Below are 14,201 nucleotides of genomic sequence, written 5' to 3' on the forward strand. Positions count from 1 at the left end.
ACAGTCTAAGAGAACCAGGTAGGTAGTGCAGGAGCCCCCTGATAAGATCGCACTCGCTAATCTGTTTTCCATTTTGGATACTGGTGAGGGTGAAGGTTCCTCAGAGAAGTGCAGTCAAAGCCAGGTTTGTGGCGCTACAGGTGCCTCAGCTGCATAGCAGGGGAGGAAAAGTAGATGAAGAGCCGTAATGATAGGGGATGCATTAGTTAGAGGAATAGACAGGCGTTTCTGCGACATTAAACGTGACTCTAGGAGGGTGTGTTGCCTCCCTGGTGCCAGGGTCAAGGATGTCACTGAGAGGCTGCAGGACATTCTTCTGGGGGAGGGTCAGAGGTCGTGGTCTACATTGGTACCAATGACATAGGTAAGAAGGGTGATGAGGTCCTGAACGCAGCTTTTAGGGAGCTAGGAAGGAGAGTGGAAAGCAGATCTTCAAAATCAGTAATCTGTGGATTACTCACAGTTCCACGTGTGAGTGAGCATAGGAATAAGAGAATTGAGCGATTGAACACGCGGCTGGAGCAATGGTGTCGGAGAGAGGACATCAGATTTGTAAGACATTGTGACCAGTTCTGGGGCAGGTGGGACTTGTACAAGATGGGCGGGTTGCATCTTAGCAAGACTGGGACAAATATCCTGACAGGGAGCTTTGCGAGTGCTGTTGGGTAGGGTTAAAACTTAATTGCTAGGTGATAGGATCCTGAGAGGGAACTCAGATTGGAAGGCAGCAAAGCTGATAACTTGCCAGGGTTATGGGGAAAAGGAACAAATGCTAGAGAGGAATACAAAAGGGGAACAGCATACTTGGGGAGACAGATAGCACGAGAGTTAGGAATAGTACGTTAGTAAGTGGGGTCAGAGTAAGTGGTAAATGTAATAAAGTATGAATCAGGCTAATGTGCATTTTTGTGAATGCATGGAGTGTGGTTAATAAGACTGGTGAGGTATAGGTGCAGATATCCTTGTGCAAATATGATGGTGTGGCTAAAACGGAAACCTGGCTCAAAGAAGTGCATGACTGAGTGTTAAATATACGAGCATACAAATGAGGAGTCGGTGTAGGCCATTCGGCCCATTGTGCCTACTCCTCCATTCATTAAGTTCATGGCTGAACTGATTACTCCACATGTCCACCTCCCTCTGATAACCTTCCACCCCTTTGCTTATCAAGAATCTATCTACCTCTCACTTCAAAATAGTCAATGACTATTCTTGAACCACCTTTTGAGGAAGAGAAGTCCAAAGACCCACGACCCTCTGCGAGAAAAAATTTCTCCTCATCTCTGTCTGAAATGGACAACAACTTATTTATAAAGAGTGAACCCTAGTTCTAGATTCTCCACGTGGAAAACATCCTTTCCACATCCACCCTGTTAAGACCCCTCAGGTTCTTATGTGTTTCAATCAAGTCGCATCTTACTCTTCTAAATTCCAAGAGATACAAACCTGGCCTGTCAAGTCTTTCCTCGCATGACAGCCCACAGATTCCAGGAATTAGTCTCGTAAATCTTATCTGTACTGCCTCGAACGCATTTACATCCTTCCTTAAATAAGGAGACCAGCACTGTACACAGTACTCCAGATGTGGTCTCACCAATGCCCTTTGTAGCTGAAGCAAAACCACCCGACTTGTGTATTCAATTCCCCTCGGAATAAACGGTAGGCTGTGTTTGCTGACAACGCAGTCACCAGGTGGCACAATACTTGCACTTGCGCAAATGCAGGCTCTTCAACTGCAACATCAGTGTCTGCGACGTTCAGGCAGCTGCCAGGTCTAAAGATGGCGCTCCTTCCAGGTGAAGCAGCGAATTTCAGGTACTTCATTAAATTTAGTATACTGTATTCGCTGCTCACGATGTGGTCTCCAGTAGATTGTGGAGACCAAACGGAGATTGGCTGACCGCTTTGCAGAACACTTCTGCTCAGTCCGTAAGCACGACCCCAAGCTTCCAGTTGCTGGCCATTTCAACACCATCTCCCCCGCCCCACCCCCACCCCCACCCCCACCCCCACTACCCACCCCCCACTCTCATGCTCACATCTCTGTCCTGGGATTGCTGCAGTGTTCCAGCGAACATCAATGCCAGCTCGGGGAACAGCTTCTCATTTACCAATTAGGCCTGCTACGGCCTGCCGGACTGAACATTGAGTTCAATAATTTCAGAGCATGAGCCTATTACAGTTGAGTTATTATTTTTCCTTTTGTCTTTTTTTATTTAGTGATTTTATTTCGGATTTTTTAGGGTGTTTAGTTTGTTTCTACTGTGCCTACCACCGTTTATGTTGTCTGTTAATGTTTGTGGTTGGAGTTCTTTGTGCTTTATAGTCTATTCTCAAACTATGTGTACTAATTCTTTGCCTTTCAGCCCACCATTGACATATTGTTTGCCTTTGCCCCATGAGCTTCTGGTCAGTTATTCTGTGACCGTGTCCTATCAACACCTTTTATTTTTTTATCTCTTGCCACTCTCCCCGCTTTTCTTGTCCAAAATCTTTTACATTTCTAATATTTGTCAGTTCTGATGAAGGGTCACTGACCTGAAACGCTCCCCCTCCTTCTCTCTCCACAGATGCTGCCAGACCTACGGAGGATTTCCAGCATTTTTTGTTTTTATATTAGATTTCCAGCATCTGCAGTATTTTGCTTTTATTGAAGATGGCGCTGTTCAATTTGTCACAGGAAATTCTTATTGCTATATCGTTCCAGCAAACTAACCTTACATTAAGTTGCATGGACGCCCAGTAACATGTTACTACGTATTTATATGATACAAACGGTAATCTTCAGATCCATTTAATATTCCAGCAATTCTATGAAATACAAAAGTAATTTTATGACTGCATTTCTCTTGGAAGACAATGAATTGGCACCTCAATAGTTGGAAAAGGAAATCGGGCAGAGTATGAAATGTGCTGCCAATTCGTTATAATGATTCGATTAGATGCGTGTGAATGACTGACTTCACCCGAACGCAGCTACTAGCTCCCGCCCGACTGGCCGCTCTTACCACTCGGCGAATCGCTTTCTGCCCCCACAGCCGCTTCCCCCCTCAGCCGCTCACTCCAGGCCCCACCGGTTCCCTCCTGTTGGCCAGTCGCTCCCACGTTTGATTGTCTCCGCGTGCGGCTCGAAGAAACAAGAGGTGACGTGGCACGTTGCAGCGAGTGGCTCAGAAGAGGGAAGCGGTCAGGCCTGGACGGGGGGCTTGGGGGGCAGCTGGGTGCGAGTGGCTGGAGACCGGGTGCTGAGGAGAGAACAATCGGGCAGGGGAGCATCGAAGAATGGAGCGAGCAGCTGAGGTGACGAAGCATCGAGGCGTGGAGCTCGGGGGAAAAGGTCCAGCCTCAAAGTCTCCCATTGTGCCGCTCGTTCCAGCCCAGTCGGGGGCTGGATGCCCGATGATGCTGCATCGTGCAGGTAGGAAGATGGGCCAGGTGTGGATTAGCGATGACATTTGCGCTGCGCGGTTAAGTCTTCCACGCCCACTTAGTCCTGCCAAGATGCTATGCGCATGTGCGAAACTTGGCGCGCTCTTATGACGTCAGCGAGCCGCTGCGTTGTCAGGAATTACTTTGAAAAGGACAGCTTTCCTAATTACTGCTATACCTACGCACTAACATTTTTGTGATTCATCCACCAGGAGCACAGATCCCTTTGCAGCTCAGAGCTCTGCAATCTCTCACCATTTAGATAATATGCTTTTTATATTCTTCCTGCCAAAATGGGTTATTTCCCACATTCCCACATTATGCTCCATTTTCCAGGTCTTTGCCCACTCACTTACCCTATCTATATCCGCACATAAGTTACTTTCTAACCTATATTTGTGTCATCAGCAAATTTAGCAACCATACCTTTTGTCCCTTCATCTACGTCATTTATATACATTGTAAAAGTTGAGACCCCAGCATAGATCCCTGTGGCACACCACTCGTTATCCTTTGCCAACCCAAAAAATTCCCATTTGTGCCTAATCTCTGTTTCTTGTTAGCTAGCCAATCTTCTCTCCATACCAAAACGTTATTCCCTACTCCATGAGTTTTACTTTCTGCAATAACCTCTGTTGCGGCACCTTATCAAATGACATCTGGAAAACAAAGTACAATACATCCACCGGTTCCCCTTCACCAACCACACAGGTAACTCATACGAGCATTCGAATTAGGAAGAGGGATAGGCGAATCGACCCCTCGAGTCTGCTCCGACATTCAATAAGTTCATGGCTAAACTGATTACTCCACATTCCCAACTACCCCCAATAACCCCCCACCCCCTTATTTATCAAGAATCCAACTACCTCTGCCTTAAAATATTTAAAGACTCTGCTTCCACCGCCTTTTGAGGAAAATAATTCCAAAGACTCACGACTCTCTCAGAGAAAAATATTCTACTCATCACTGTGGGGCGGCACAGTGGCACAGTGGTTAGCACCGTAGCGTCACAGCTCCAGGGACCCGGGTTCGATTCTGGGTAATGCCTGTGCGGAGTTTGCAAGTTCTCCCTGTGTCTGCATGGGTTTCCTCCGGGTGCTCCGGTTTCCTCCCACACGCCAAAGACTTGCAGGTTGATAGGTTAATTGGCCATTGCAAATTGCCCCTAGTTATAGGTAGGTGGTAGGGAAATATATAGGGACAGGTGGGGATGTGGTTGGAATATGGGATAAGTGTACGATTAGTATAAATAGGTGCTTGATGGTCGGCACAGACTCGGTGGGACGAAGGGCCTGTTTCAGTGCTGTATCTCTAAACTAAAACTAAACTCTGTCTTGTATTTGCGACAGTGACCCCTCGTTCGAGATTCTCCCACAAGGGGAAACATCCTTTACACATCCACACTGTCAAGACCCCTCAGGATCCTATATGTGTTAATCAAGTTGCCTTTTACTATTCTAAATTGCAAAATGATACATGCCTCGCCTGTCCAATCTTTCCTTCTGAGGCAGCCCATTCATTCCAGGTATTAGTCTAGTGAACCTTTTCCATACTGCCTCTAACGCATTTACATCCTTCCTTAAATAAGAAAACCAGAAGTGTACTAAAGATGTGGGATCACCAATGCCTCCCTCAAAGAACACCAATAAATTGGTTAAACGTGATTTACTTTCATAAAACCATGTTGACACTGCCTTATTACTTTGATTGTTTCTAAATTCCCTGCTGTTACGTCTTTAATAATAACTTCCAACATTTGTGCTGAGACAGATGTCAAGCTAACTGGCCTGCAATTTCCTCCTTTCTGTTTCTCTCCCTTTTTGAATAAAAGAGTTGCATTCGCTATTTTCCAATCTAGTGGTGCCTTCCCGAATCTAGGGCATGTTGGAAAATTGAAACTAACGCATCAACTATCTTAGTAGCCACTTCTTTTAACATCCTAGGATGAAATCCATCAGGACACGGTTCTTGTCAGCCCGCAGCTCCAACAATTTGTTCAGTTCCACTTCCTTGGTGATTATAATTTTCTTGAGTTCCTCCCTCCCTTCCATTTCCTGACTGACAGTTACTTGTGATGTTACTTGTATCCTCAATAGTGCAGACTGTTGTAAAATATCTGTTCAATTCATTTGCCATCTCCTTATTATCCATTATTAATTCCTCAGACTCACTTTCTATAGAACCAACTTTATTCACTCTTCTTTTTTTAAGTATTTATAGAAACTCTTACTCTCCGTCTTTGTATTTCTAGCTATCTTTCCCTCGTACTCTAATTTTACCTTCCTTATCAATCTTTCAAGTCATTCTTTGCCTTTTTTAATATTACGTCCAATCTTCTGACCAACCTCCTTCTTTATGCAATTGTAGGCGTTTTCTTTAAGGTTAATACCACCATTAACTGTTTAAGTTAATGACGGATGGTGGGTCCCACCCTTGGAATTCTTCCTTATGTTTAAATATTCCTGGATACAAGATGTTCAGTAAAGATAGAAAATGAAAAAGGGGATAGGGTGGCAGTATTGATTAAGGGAAGCATTATGGAGCTGGAGAAAAAGGACGTCCCAGAGGGGCCGAGGACAGAATCCATTTGGCTGGAGCTAAGGAACAAAAAAGGTGCAGTTACATTTCTCGGTGTTGTCTTTAGGCCACCAGCTAGTGCAAAGGACTTGGAGGAAGACATGCTCAAGGAAATTACAGAGACGGCATGAATTATAGTGTAGCTTTAATGGGGGTATTTAAATATCCAAACATAGACTGGGATAATAGTACTGCAAATGGAAGTCAAGGTCAAGAATTCCTAGAGTGTGTTTGGGAAAGTTTTCTGCACCAGTGTGTTGCTAGTCCAACAAGAAAGGAGGGACTGCTAGTTCTGGTTCTTGGGAATGATGCGGGCCAAGTGCATCAATGATCAGTAGGGGAGCATGTAGGGGATAGTGATCATTGCATCAGAAGGTTTCGGGTAACTATGGAAATGGAGAAAGAACGATCCAGGGTAGGAATAATTAACTGGGTGAAGGCCAACTCTAATGGGGTACGAATGTAGCTGGGCGAAAAAATTGGAGTCGAAAGCTGGCAGGAAAATTGGTAGATGTATAATGGGCTACCTTCAAAGAAGACTTAGTTCGGGCACGGTCAAAGTATATTCCCTTGAATGGGAAAAAGTATAGCAAACAAATCCAGAGCTCCCTGGAAGACCAAAGAGGTAGAGATTAAGATAAAGAAGAAAAAGTGTGTTATGACAGATGCCATGGAGAAAATAATATTGAAAACCAGGCTGAATATAAAAGTTCCAGAGGGGAAGTCAAAAAGCAAATAAAAGAAGCAAAGAGAGAGCATGAAAAGAGACTGGCAGCTAGCATAAAGAGAAATTCCATACCTTTTTACAGAATACAAATAGTAAAGGGGTACTAAAAAGAGGACTGGGCCGATTACAGACCAGAAAGGGGATTTACACATGGATGAAGAGGGCTGAGATATTAAATTAATACTTTGCACCCGTCTTTACCAAGGAAGAAAATGCAGCAATGTTGAAAGAGGAGGTAAGTCAGACACTAGAGGGATTTAAATTTGATTAGAGGAATTATTAGTTAGGCTGCATGAACTAATTGTGGATAAAGAATCAGGGCCGGATGAGATGCATCCAAGGATACTGAGGGAAGTGAGGGTAGAAATCGCAGAGGCACAGGCCATAATGTTTCAGTCTTCCTTAGACTCAGGGGTTATGCCAAAGGACTGAAAAATTGAAAAAGTTGCACCCTTGTACAAAGAAGGATGTAAAGATAAGCATGTCAATTACAGGTCAGACAGTTTAACTTGGGTGGTGGGAAAACTTATAGAAAAAATAATTCGGGACAAAATCAATACTCACGTGGACAAATGCGACTTAGTTAAGAAAGCCTGCATGGATTTCCTAAGGGAAAATCATGCTTAGCTAACTTGCTGGAGTTTTTGAGGGGGTAGCAGAGAGGGTTGTTGAGGGCAATGCTGTTGAGGTGGTGTACATGGACTTTCAAAAGGCGTTTGATACAGTGCCACACAACAAACGTGTGAGCAAAGTTGTAGCTCGTCGAATAAAAGGGACGGTATCAACATGGATACGAAATTGACTTCGTAACAGGAAACAAAGAATAGTGGTTAATGGATGTTTTACAGGCTGGAGGAAGGTTTGTAGTCAATTACCCCAGGGATCGGTGTTGGGACGCTTGATTTTCTTGATATCTATTAATGACGTAGATCTTAGTGAACAGGGCACAATTTCAAATATTGCTGATGATACGAAACATGGAAGCATTGTGAACTGTGAGGAGTATATTGTAGAGCTTCAATAGGACATAGACAAATTGGTGGAATGGGCACTTAGGTGGCATATGGACTTGAATGCAGAGAAATCTGAGGTGATTTGTTTGGTCATGAAGAACATGGAGAGACAATATACAATAAAGGGCACAATTCTAGAGAGGGTGCAGGGGCAGAAGGACCTTGGTGTATATGTCCATAATTCATTGAAGGTGGCAGAAGTGGTTGAGAAAGCAGTTAATAAAGCATACAGTATATGAAACTTGTATAAGGCACTAGTTCAGCCTCAGCTGGAGTATTGTGTCAAACATTGGTCGGCACACTTGAGGAAAGGCGTGAGGACGTTGGAAAGATTCATGAGAATGGTTTCAGGAATGAGGAATTTCAGTTCTGAAAATAGATTGGAGAAGTTAGTACTATGCTCCTTGGAGAAGAGAAGTCTGAGAGGTGATTTGATGGAGGTATTCAAAATCATGATGGTTCTGGACAAGGTATACAGAGAGATACTGTTCCCACTCATGAAAGGATCGAGAACGAGGGCACAGATTTAAATTATTTGGAAAGAGAAGCAAAAGTGACATGAGGAAAATCTTGTTCATGCAGTGAGTGGTTAAGGTCTGGAATGTGCTGTCTGAGAACGTGGTGAAGGCAGGTTCACTTGAAGCATTCAAAAGGGAATAAGACAGTTAATTAAAAAAAATAAGAATGTGCATGGTTATGGGGAGAAGGCAGGGGAATGGGACTGAGGGAATTTCTCTTTCAGAGAACCAGTGCAGAAACGATGGGGCAAATGGCCTCCTTCAGCTCTGCAAAAACTCTGTGATTCTGGCAGCATCTGTGGATGAAAAAACAGAATTAATGTTTCAAGATGGTAATATTTATGAGATTTGGGAGTATTTAAATAGATAACAGTTTTATAAGCCAGTCAGGGAAAGAAGGGAGGATGGGATTATGATCAAAATTGAGTTCAATAATTTCTCTTTCATTCTTTCATCAATTGATCTCTTCTGCCTTCTACCATATCAGAGAACTTCCGTTTCTTCTTTCATGTACAATCATTTCAATACATTACTGGAGACTGTAGCACGTTTTTAAATTTCAAAACGTAATAAGTGAAACTGATAACTGTCTTCCCAGGTTGATATGTATTTTCCTTGTGAATTACCCTTCCTTACAGTTAACTTAGTAACGATTGTGATCCTGTCTCGAGGAAAGTGTGGTCTCTCCAAATGTGTCACTCACTACCTGATGGCCATGGCAGCGGCAGATCTACTGGTCATTATATTCGACCTGATATTGAGGCACATTCCAATTGTCTATAACAAACAATTTATTTTCTTGGAGTCCATCCGTGGGTGTAATATCCATGCTGTCCTGCTCTTTGCAACCACAGATTGTTCTGTCTGGTTCACCGTCACTTTCACCTTTGATCGATTTGTGGCCATTTGTCGCCAGAAGCTGAGAATTGAATATTGCACCGAGAAAACGGCGATTGTGGTCCTGGGAACAGTGACTGTGCTGAGTTGTTTAAAGAACATTTTCTGGTATTTCATGTTAACAGATCACTATCGGTTAGCGAACACGCCCTGGTTTTGTTTTGTAACAGTTGATGTTTGGTTCTCTCCAGCCTGGACAACGATTGAGTTCCTTCATCACATTCTAAACCCTTGTGTCCCATTTTTTCTGATTCTGCTGTTCAACGCATTCACCGTTAGCCACATTTTAGTGAGCAGCAAAGTACGCAGGAGACTCCGAGGTCACAGCAGAGGGGAGAGTCCCAGAGACCCAGAGATGCAGAGCCGAAGGAAATCCATTATTCTACTCGTAGTTATCTCGGGGAATTTCATACTGTTATGGGCAATGTTAATGCTCTATTATATATGGGCCAGAATGTGGGGTTTGGGGTATCAGTCTGTATGGTTACCTGATTTTGTGGAAGAAATGGGTTTCATGCTGCAGCTTCTGAGTTGTTGCACACACACTTGTATTTATGCCGTGACACAGGCGAAGTTCCGAGAGCAGTTCAAGAATGTTGTGAAATATCCCTTTACTCGAATTGTTAAATTAATTAAATGATCAGAAAAATTGTAGACTAACCAGCATCAGAACTGAAACCAGCCTCATTTCAACCAACTCTCCCCGAAGGTGTCAATCATATAGATCCTTCCTGGTGTCGAGTCAAACTTCATAATAACTGTCCCTGTGTAATATAACCAGTATTCACTGATGTAATTTCAGATTTGCAGCATCCCAGTATTTTGCTTCTGTAATCTAGATCTCTGCCATGCAGAGCAGTAGGGTCTGTCACTATGGCAACACAGTGATATTGGGGCCTGTCTTGCAGTTGACAAAGTGGAATGCAAGCCCGGCCAAGTAGCTAACAACGCACGTTTGTGGGCGAGCTGAGGGAACAGGGCTTCACACAATTTTGATACATTTTTGGAGCCGCTTCCAGATCTCCATGGTGATGGCAGGAAGAGATTAATTGGATGGGGCCTACTCTCATTAACGACACCATGATTTGATGAGGGCACAGCCTGGACGCCATGGTGATGACACAATAGACAGGAGGCGGGGCATATCGGCTGCAAGCTCCTCACCACTCTCAACTCACGGAGAGCTGAGAGAGTGCAGGAGGGAAAAGTAACACAGGCAGCCCCATCAACAACAAGGATAAACAAAAGAAAACAACAAAAACAGCAGATAATAGAAGGAAAGAAAATGGTGAGAAGCTTCAGCCTCAATCTAAACTATATAGAAAGAGGAAGGGAGAGAGGCTGGAGGCCGCGTTTCTGGCGTGTGTTCAGGATGGATTTCTAGAGCATTATGTTGAGGTGCTGACGAGAGAACATGCTATTTTAGATCTAATATTATGCAATGAGAATGGGCTAATTAATAATCATGTTGTAAAATAAGTTTTAGGGATGAGTGACCATAATACAATAGAATTTCACATGATGTTGCAAAGTGGGATAGTTCAATCTGAAGCCAAGGTGTTCAGTTTAAACAAAGTAAATTATAAAGGTATGAGGGGCGAATTGGCTGAACTGGATTGGGAAAATGTATTAAAAAGTATGGCAGTACATATGCAATGGAAAGTCTTTAAATCAATGTTACATAGTTTACAGCAACTATACATTCCTTCAAAGCACAAGAACCCCAAAAATAAAGGCAGTGAACCGTGGATAACAAAGGAGGTTAAGAATTGTATAGGATTTTTAAAAATGCCTTTAAAATTGCCAGAAACGGCAACAAATCTGAGGATTGGGAGGATTTTAGAATCCAGAAAAGGAGGACTAAGAAACTGATAAAGACAGGAGAATAGAATATGTATGTGAGTGAACAAAAATAAAAACATAAAAACGGGCGTTAAAACTGTCCTCAGGTATGGAAAAGGAAACGTCTGGCTAAGAGAAATGTGGGTCCATTACAGGCAGAGTCGAGAGAATTTATAATTTGGAATAGAGAAATGGCAGAGAGTTAAATGCTTAGTTTGTCTTTGTCTTCCCTGAGGACGATACAAGAAATCTCCCAGAATTAGAAATTGAAGGAAATTACTATTAGTATGAGGGTTGTATTGGAGAAATTAATAGGGCTGAAGGTTAATAAGTCCCCAGGGCCTGATCATCTACATACTACAGCGATGTAAGAGGTAGCTATGGAGATAGCGGATGCATTGCTGATCAACTTCTAAAATTCTATACGTTCTGGAGCGGTTCCTGCAGAGTTAAAGGTCGCAAATATCACCCTACTGTTTACGAAGAAAGGGAGAGGGAATACAGGGAATTACGGACCTGTTAGCCTTACATCAGTCGTTGGGAAAATGCTAGAATCTATTCTAAAGGATGTTATAAATGGACACCTGGATAATAACCATCTTATAAGGCATAGTCAATATGGATTTATGAACAGTAAATCATGTTGGACGACCCTGTTGGAGTTTTCTGAGGTTGTTACTGTAGAATTGAAAAAAGGGAGTTGGTGGAAGTAGTATAATTAGATTTTCAGAAGGCCTTTGGTGAAGTCGCCCATAGGAGGTTGGTTACCACAATTAAAGCATATAGGATAGGAGGTAATATACTGGTATGGATTAAGGATTGGGTAACAGGCAGAAAACGGATAGTAGGAACAAACGGGTCATTCTTGCATTGTCAGGCTGTGACTAGGGGGTACCGCAGGGATCAGTGCTTGGGTCCCAGTTCTTCACAATATATATCAATGATTTGGATGTGCGGGCCAAATGTATTATTTCCAAGTTCGCGGATGACAGAAAACTCGGTGGGAATATGTGTTGTGAGGAAGATGCAAAGTAGTTTCAAGGTGATGTGGAAAGACGTATTGAGGGGGCAAGAAGATGGCCGATTGAAGATAATGTGGAAAGATGTGAGGTTACCCACTTTGGTAGGGGGATCGAATGTGCAGAGTATTCCTTAAATGATAAGAGATTAGAAAGTGTAGATGTACAAAGGGATCTGGGTGTCCTTGTCAACAAGTCACCGAAAGCGAACATGCAGGTGCAGCAAGCAATTAAGAAGGCTATGGAATGTTAGCCTTTATTGCAAGAGGAATTGAGTGCAGGAGTCGTGAAGTCTTGCTTCAATTGTGCAGAACATTGGTTACACCGCACCTGGAATACTGTGTATAGTTTTGTTCCCCTTACTTTAGCAAGGATTTTATTGCCATAGAGGGAGTGCAACGAATGTTCACCAGACTTCTTCCGGGGATGGCGGGACTATCCTATGAAGAGGGACGGGGGAAATGGGTCCATATTCTCTGGAGTTTCGAAGATCTCATAGATACATACAAAATACAGGAACAGGTAGACAGGGTAGATACAGGTAAGATGCTTCTCCTGCTTGGGAAGTCGAGAACCAGGAGGCACAATTTCAAAATAAGGAAGCAACCACTTAGGAGAGAGTTGAGTTGAACGTTCGTCAATCAGAGGGTTGTGAACTTTTGGAAGTCTCTACCCAAGAGGGCTGTAGAAGCTCAGTCATTGAATATGTTAAAAGCAGACATCGGCAGATTTCTAAATCCAGGTGACATTAGGGGATTTGAGGATATTCTGGGGAAAAGGCATTGTAGTCGATGATCATACATGATCGTACTGAATGGAGGAGCTGGCTCGATGGGCTGAATTGCCTCCTCCTGCTTCTTTGTTCCTACGTTCCTGTACGGAAAGTGTACAGTTCTGAGCTCCCGATGCAAGATATTTTGAGGGAGGTAGATAGGGAGGCTGTGTATGGAATAAGCACATCTCTGGACTCCAGGTACTAGATATGTAGTGGGAAGGAGGGAGACTTGAAAGACCAGGTATACGAGATATTTTGAGAGAGGAAGGTAGGGAGGTTGAATCAAGGCATTGCACTGGTCACGGCTCCAGATATGCAGAGGGTGGGAGGGACAAAGGCTGGATAAGGATCGAACACAACGCTTCACTCCAGATATTCTGCTTCCCTCCTGCTCCTCCTACTCGTCCTGCTCCTATGTTTCTATGTTCCTCACTCCAGCCATTTTGACGATTGTGAAAACATGTTGCCTGGGGTTTAAATGCTTTTGGCAAGTAGAACAGGAAAATAAAATGAAAATCTGTCTTCACACTGAAATGAAACTAAAAATAGGCAACCACTTGTACTACATCTACCATGAATTTTCACAGGCCAACAAAAGGACACTAGCCACATCTGGGTCGTGTGGCAACCGACCTCAAGGCAAGAAAATGAAGATATCCCTGATCAAATTTAAGACAAACACTTTAGCGGATCTACAGAAAACAAAACTTTCTGAAAAGTCTTTACTGCTTTGAAATTACCTCACGTTTTTCTAGCCAATTCTACATCTCAATATTTTTCTTCAAGAGATTAAACAGCTTGTGAATGTATAATCAAGCAGAGCAAATATTAAATCTGAGGTGTTTTGTTTTCTCGGTGCAGTAGCACGAAAACGAATTGTAACATTTGTAACTGTGCTTCAGCCAACATAAAATAAATAGGTAAGATAATGACACTCAACCGCTTTATAATAGATTGAGTGCCAAGGCTCTCGCTATCTCAGTATATCTTCTTTATTTGTCTTGCTTGGCAGCTCTTTTTGAATATATCAATGGATGATTGCATTATACAAAAGACAAACAAGGAATTTACAGAGACAAAAGCTATTTATCACTGAAAGCAACAAACTGATGATCAGTTATCTGTAAAGCACGTGGTTCACATCTCTATAAAATATAGTTTATCCACTGATGTCAATAGAAAGAAACATGTCTTGAGATTAATATTTTTGATTCGAAATACACACATGACCTTGGCTGAATACATTCCAAACGCAGACCTGCGTATCAATAAGCTTCACTGTCAGTGTGTGTCTAAAGTCAAAGAGATACTCTTTACTAAATTGTCATTATGAACTTTTGCTGTAAAGTAAAATATTTATATTTGATTTCATCTATAGAGCGAAATATACCCCGTACTGGG

General features: G+C 42.8%; 1 protein-coding gene across 1 annotated transcript; it reads left to right on the forward strand.

The window, feature by feature from the left end:
* The first annotated feature begins 6,397 nt into the window (after window positions 1–6,397).
* Window positions 6,398–9,804, forward strand: LOC137381172 (probable G-protein coupled receptor 139). Its single transcript, XM_068053555.1, has 2 exons — window positions 6,398–6,463; window positions 8,866–9,804. The coding sequence occupies exons 1-2, from the start codon at window positions 6,398–6,400 to the stop codon at window positions 9,802–9,804; spliced, it is 1,005 nt and encodes a 334-aa protein (XP_067909656.1).
* The last annotated feature ends 4,397 nt before the right edge of the window (window positions 9,805–14,201 follow it).

The sequence above is a fragment of the Heterodontus francisci genome, chromosome 21 (assembly GCF_036365525.1).
Source record: "Heterodontus francisci isolate sHetFra1 chromosome 21, sHetFra1.hap1, whole genome shotgun sequence".
Classification (NCBI taxonomy): domain Eukaryota; kingdom Metazoa; phylum Chordata; class Chondrichthyes; order Heterodontiformes; family Heterodontidae; genus Heterodontus; species Heterodontus francisci.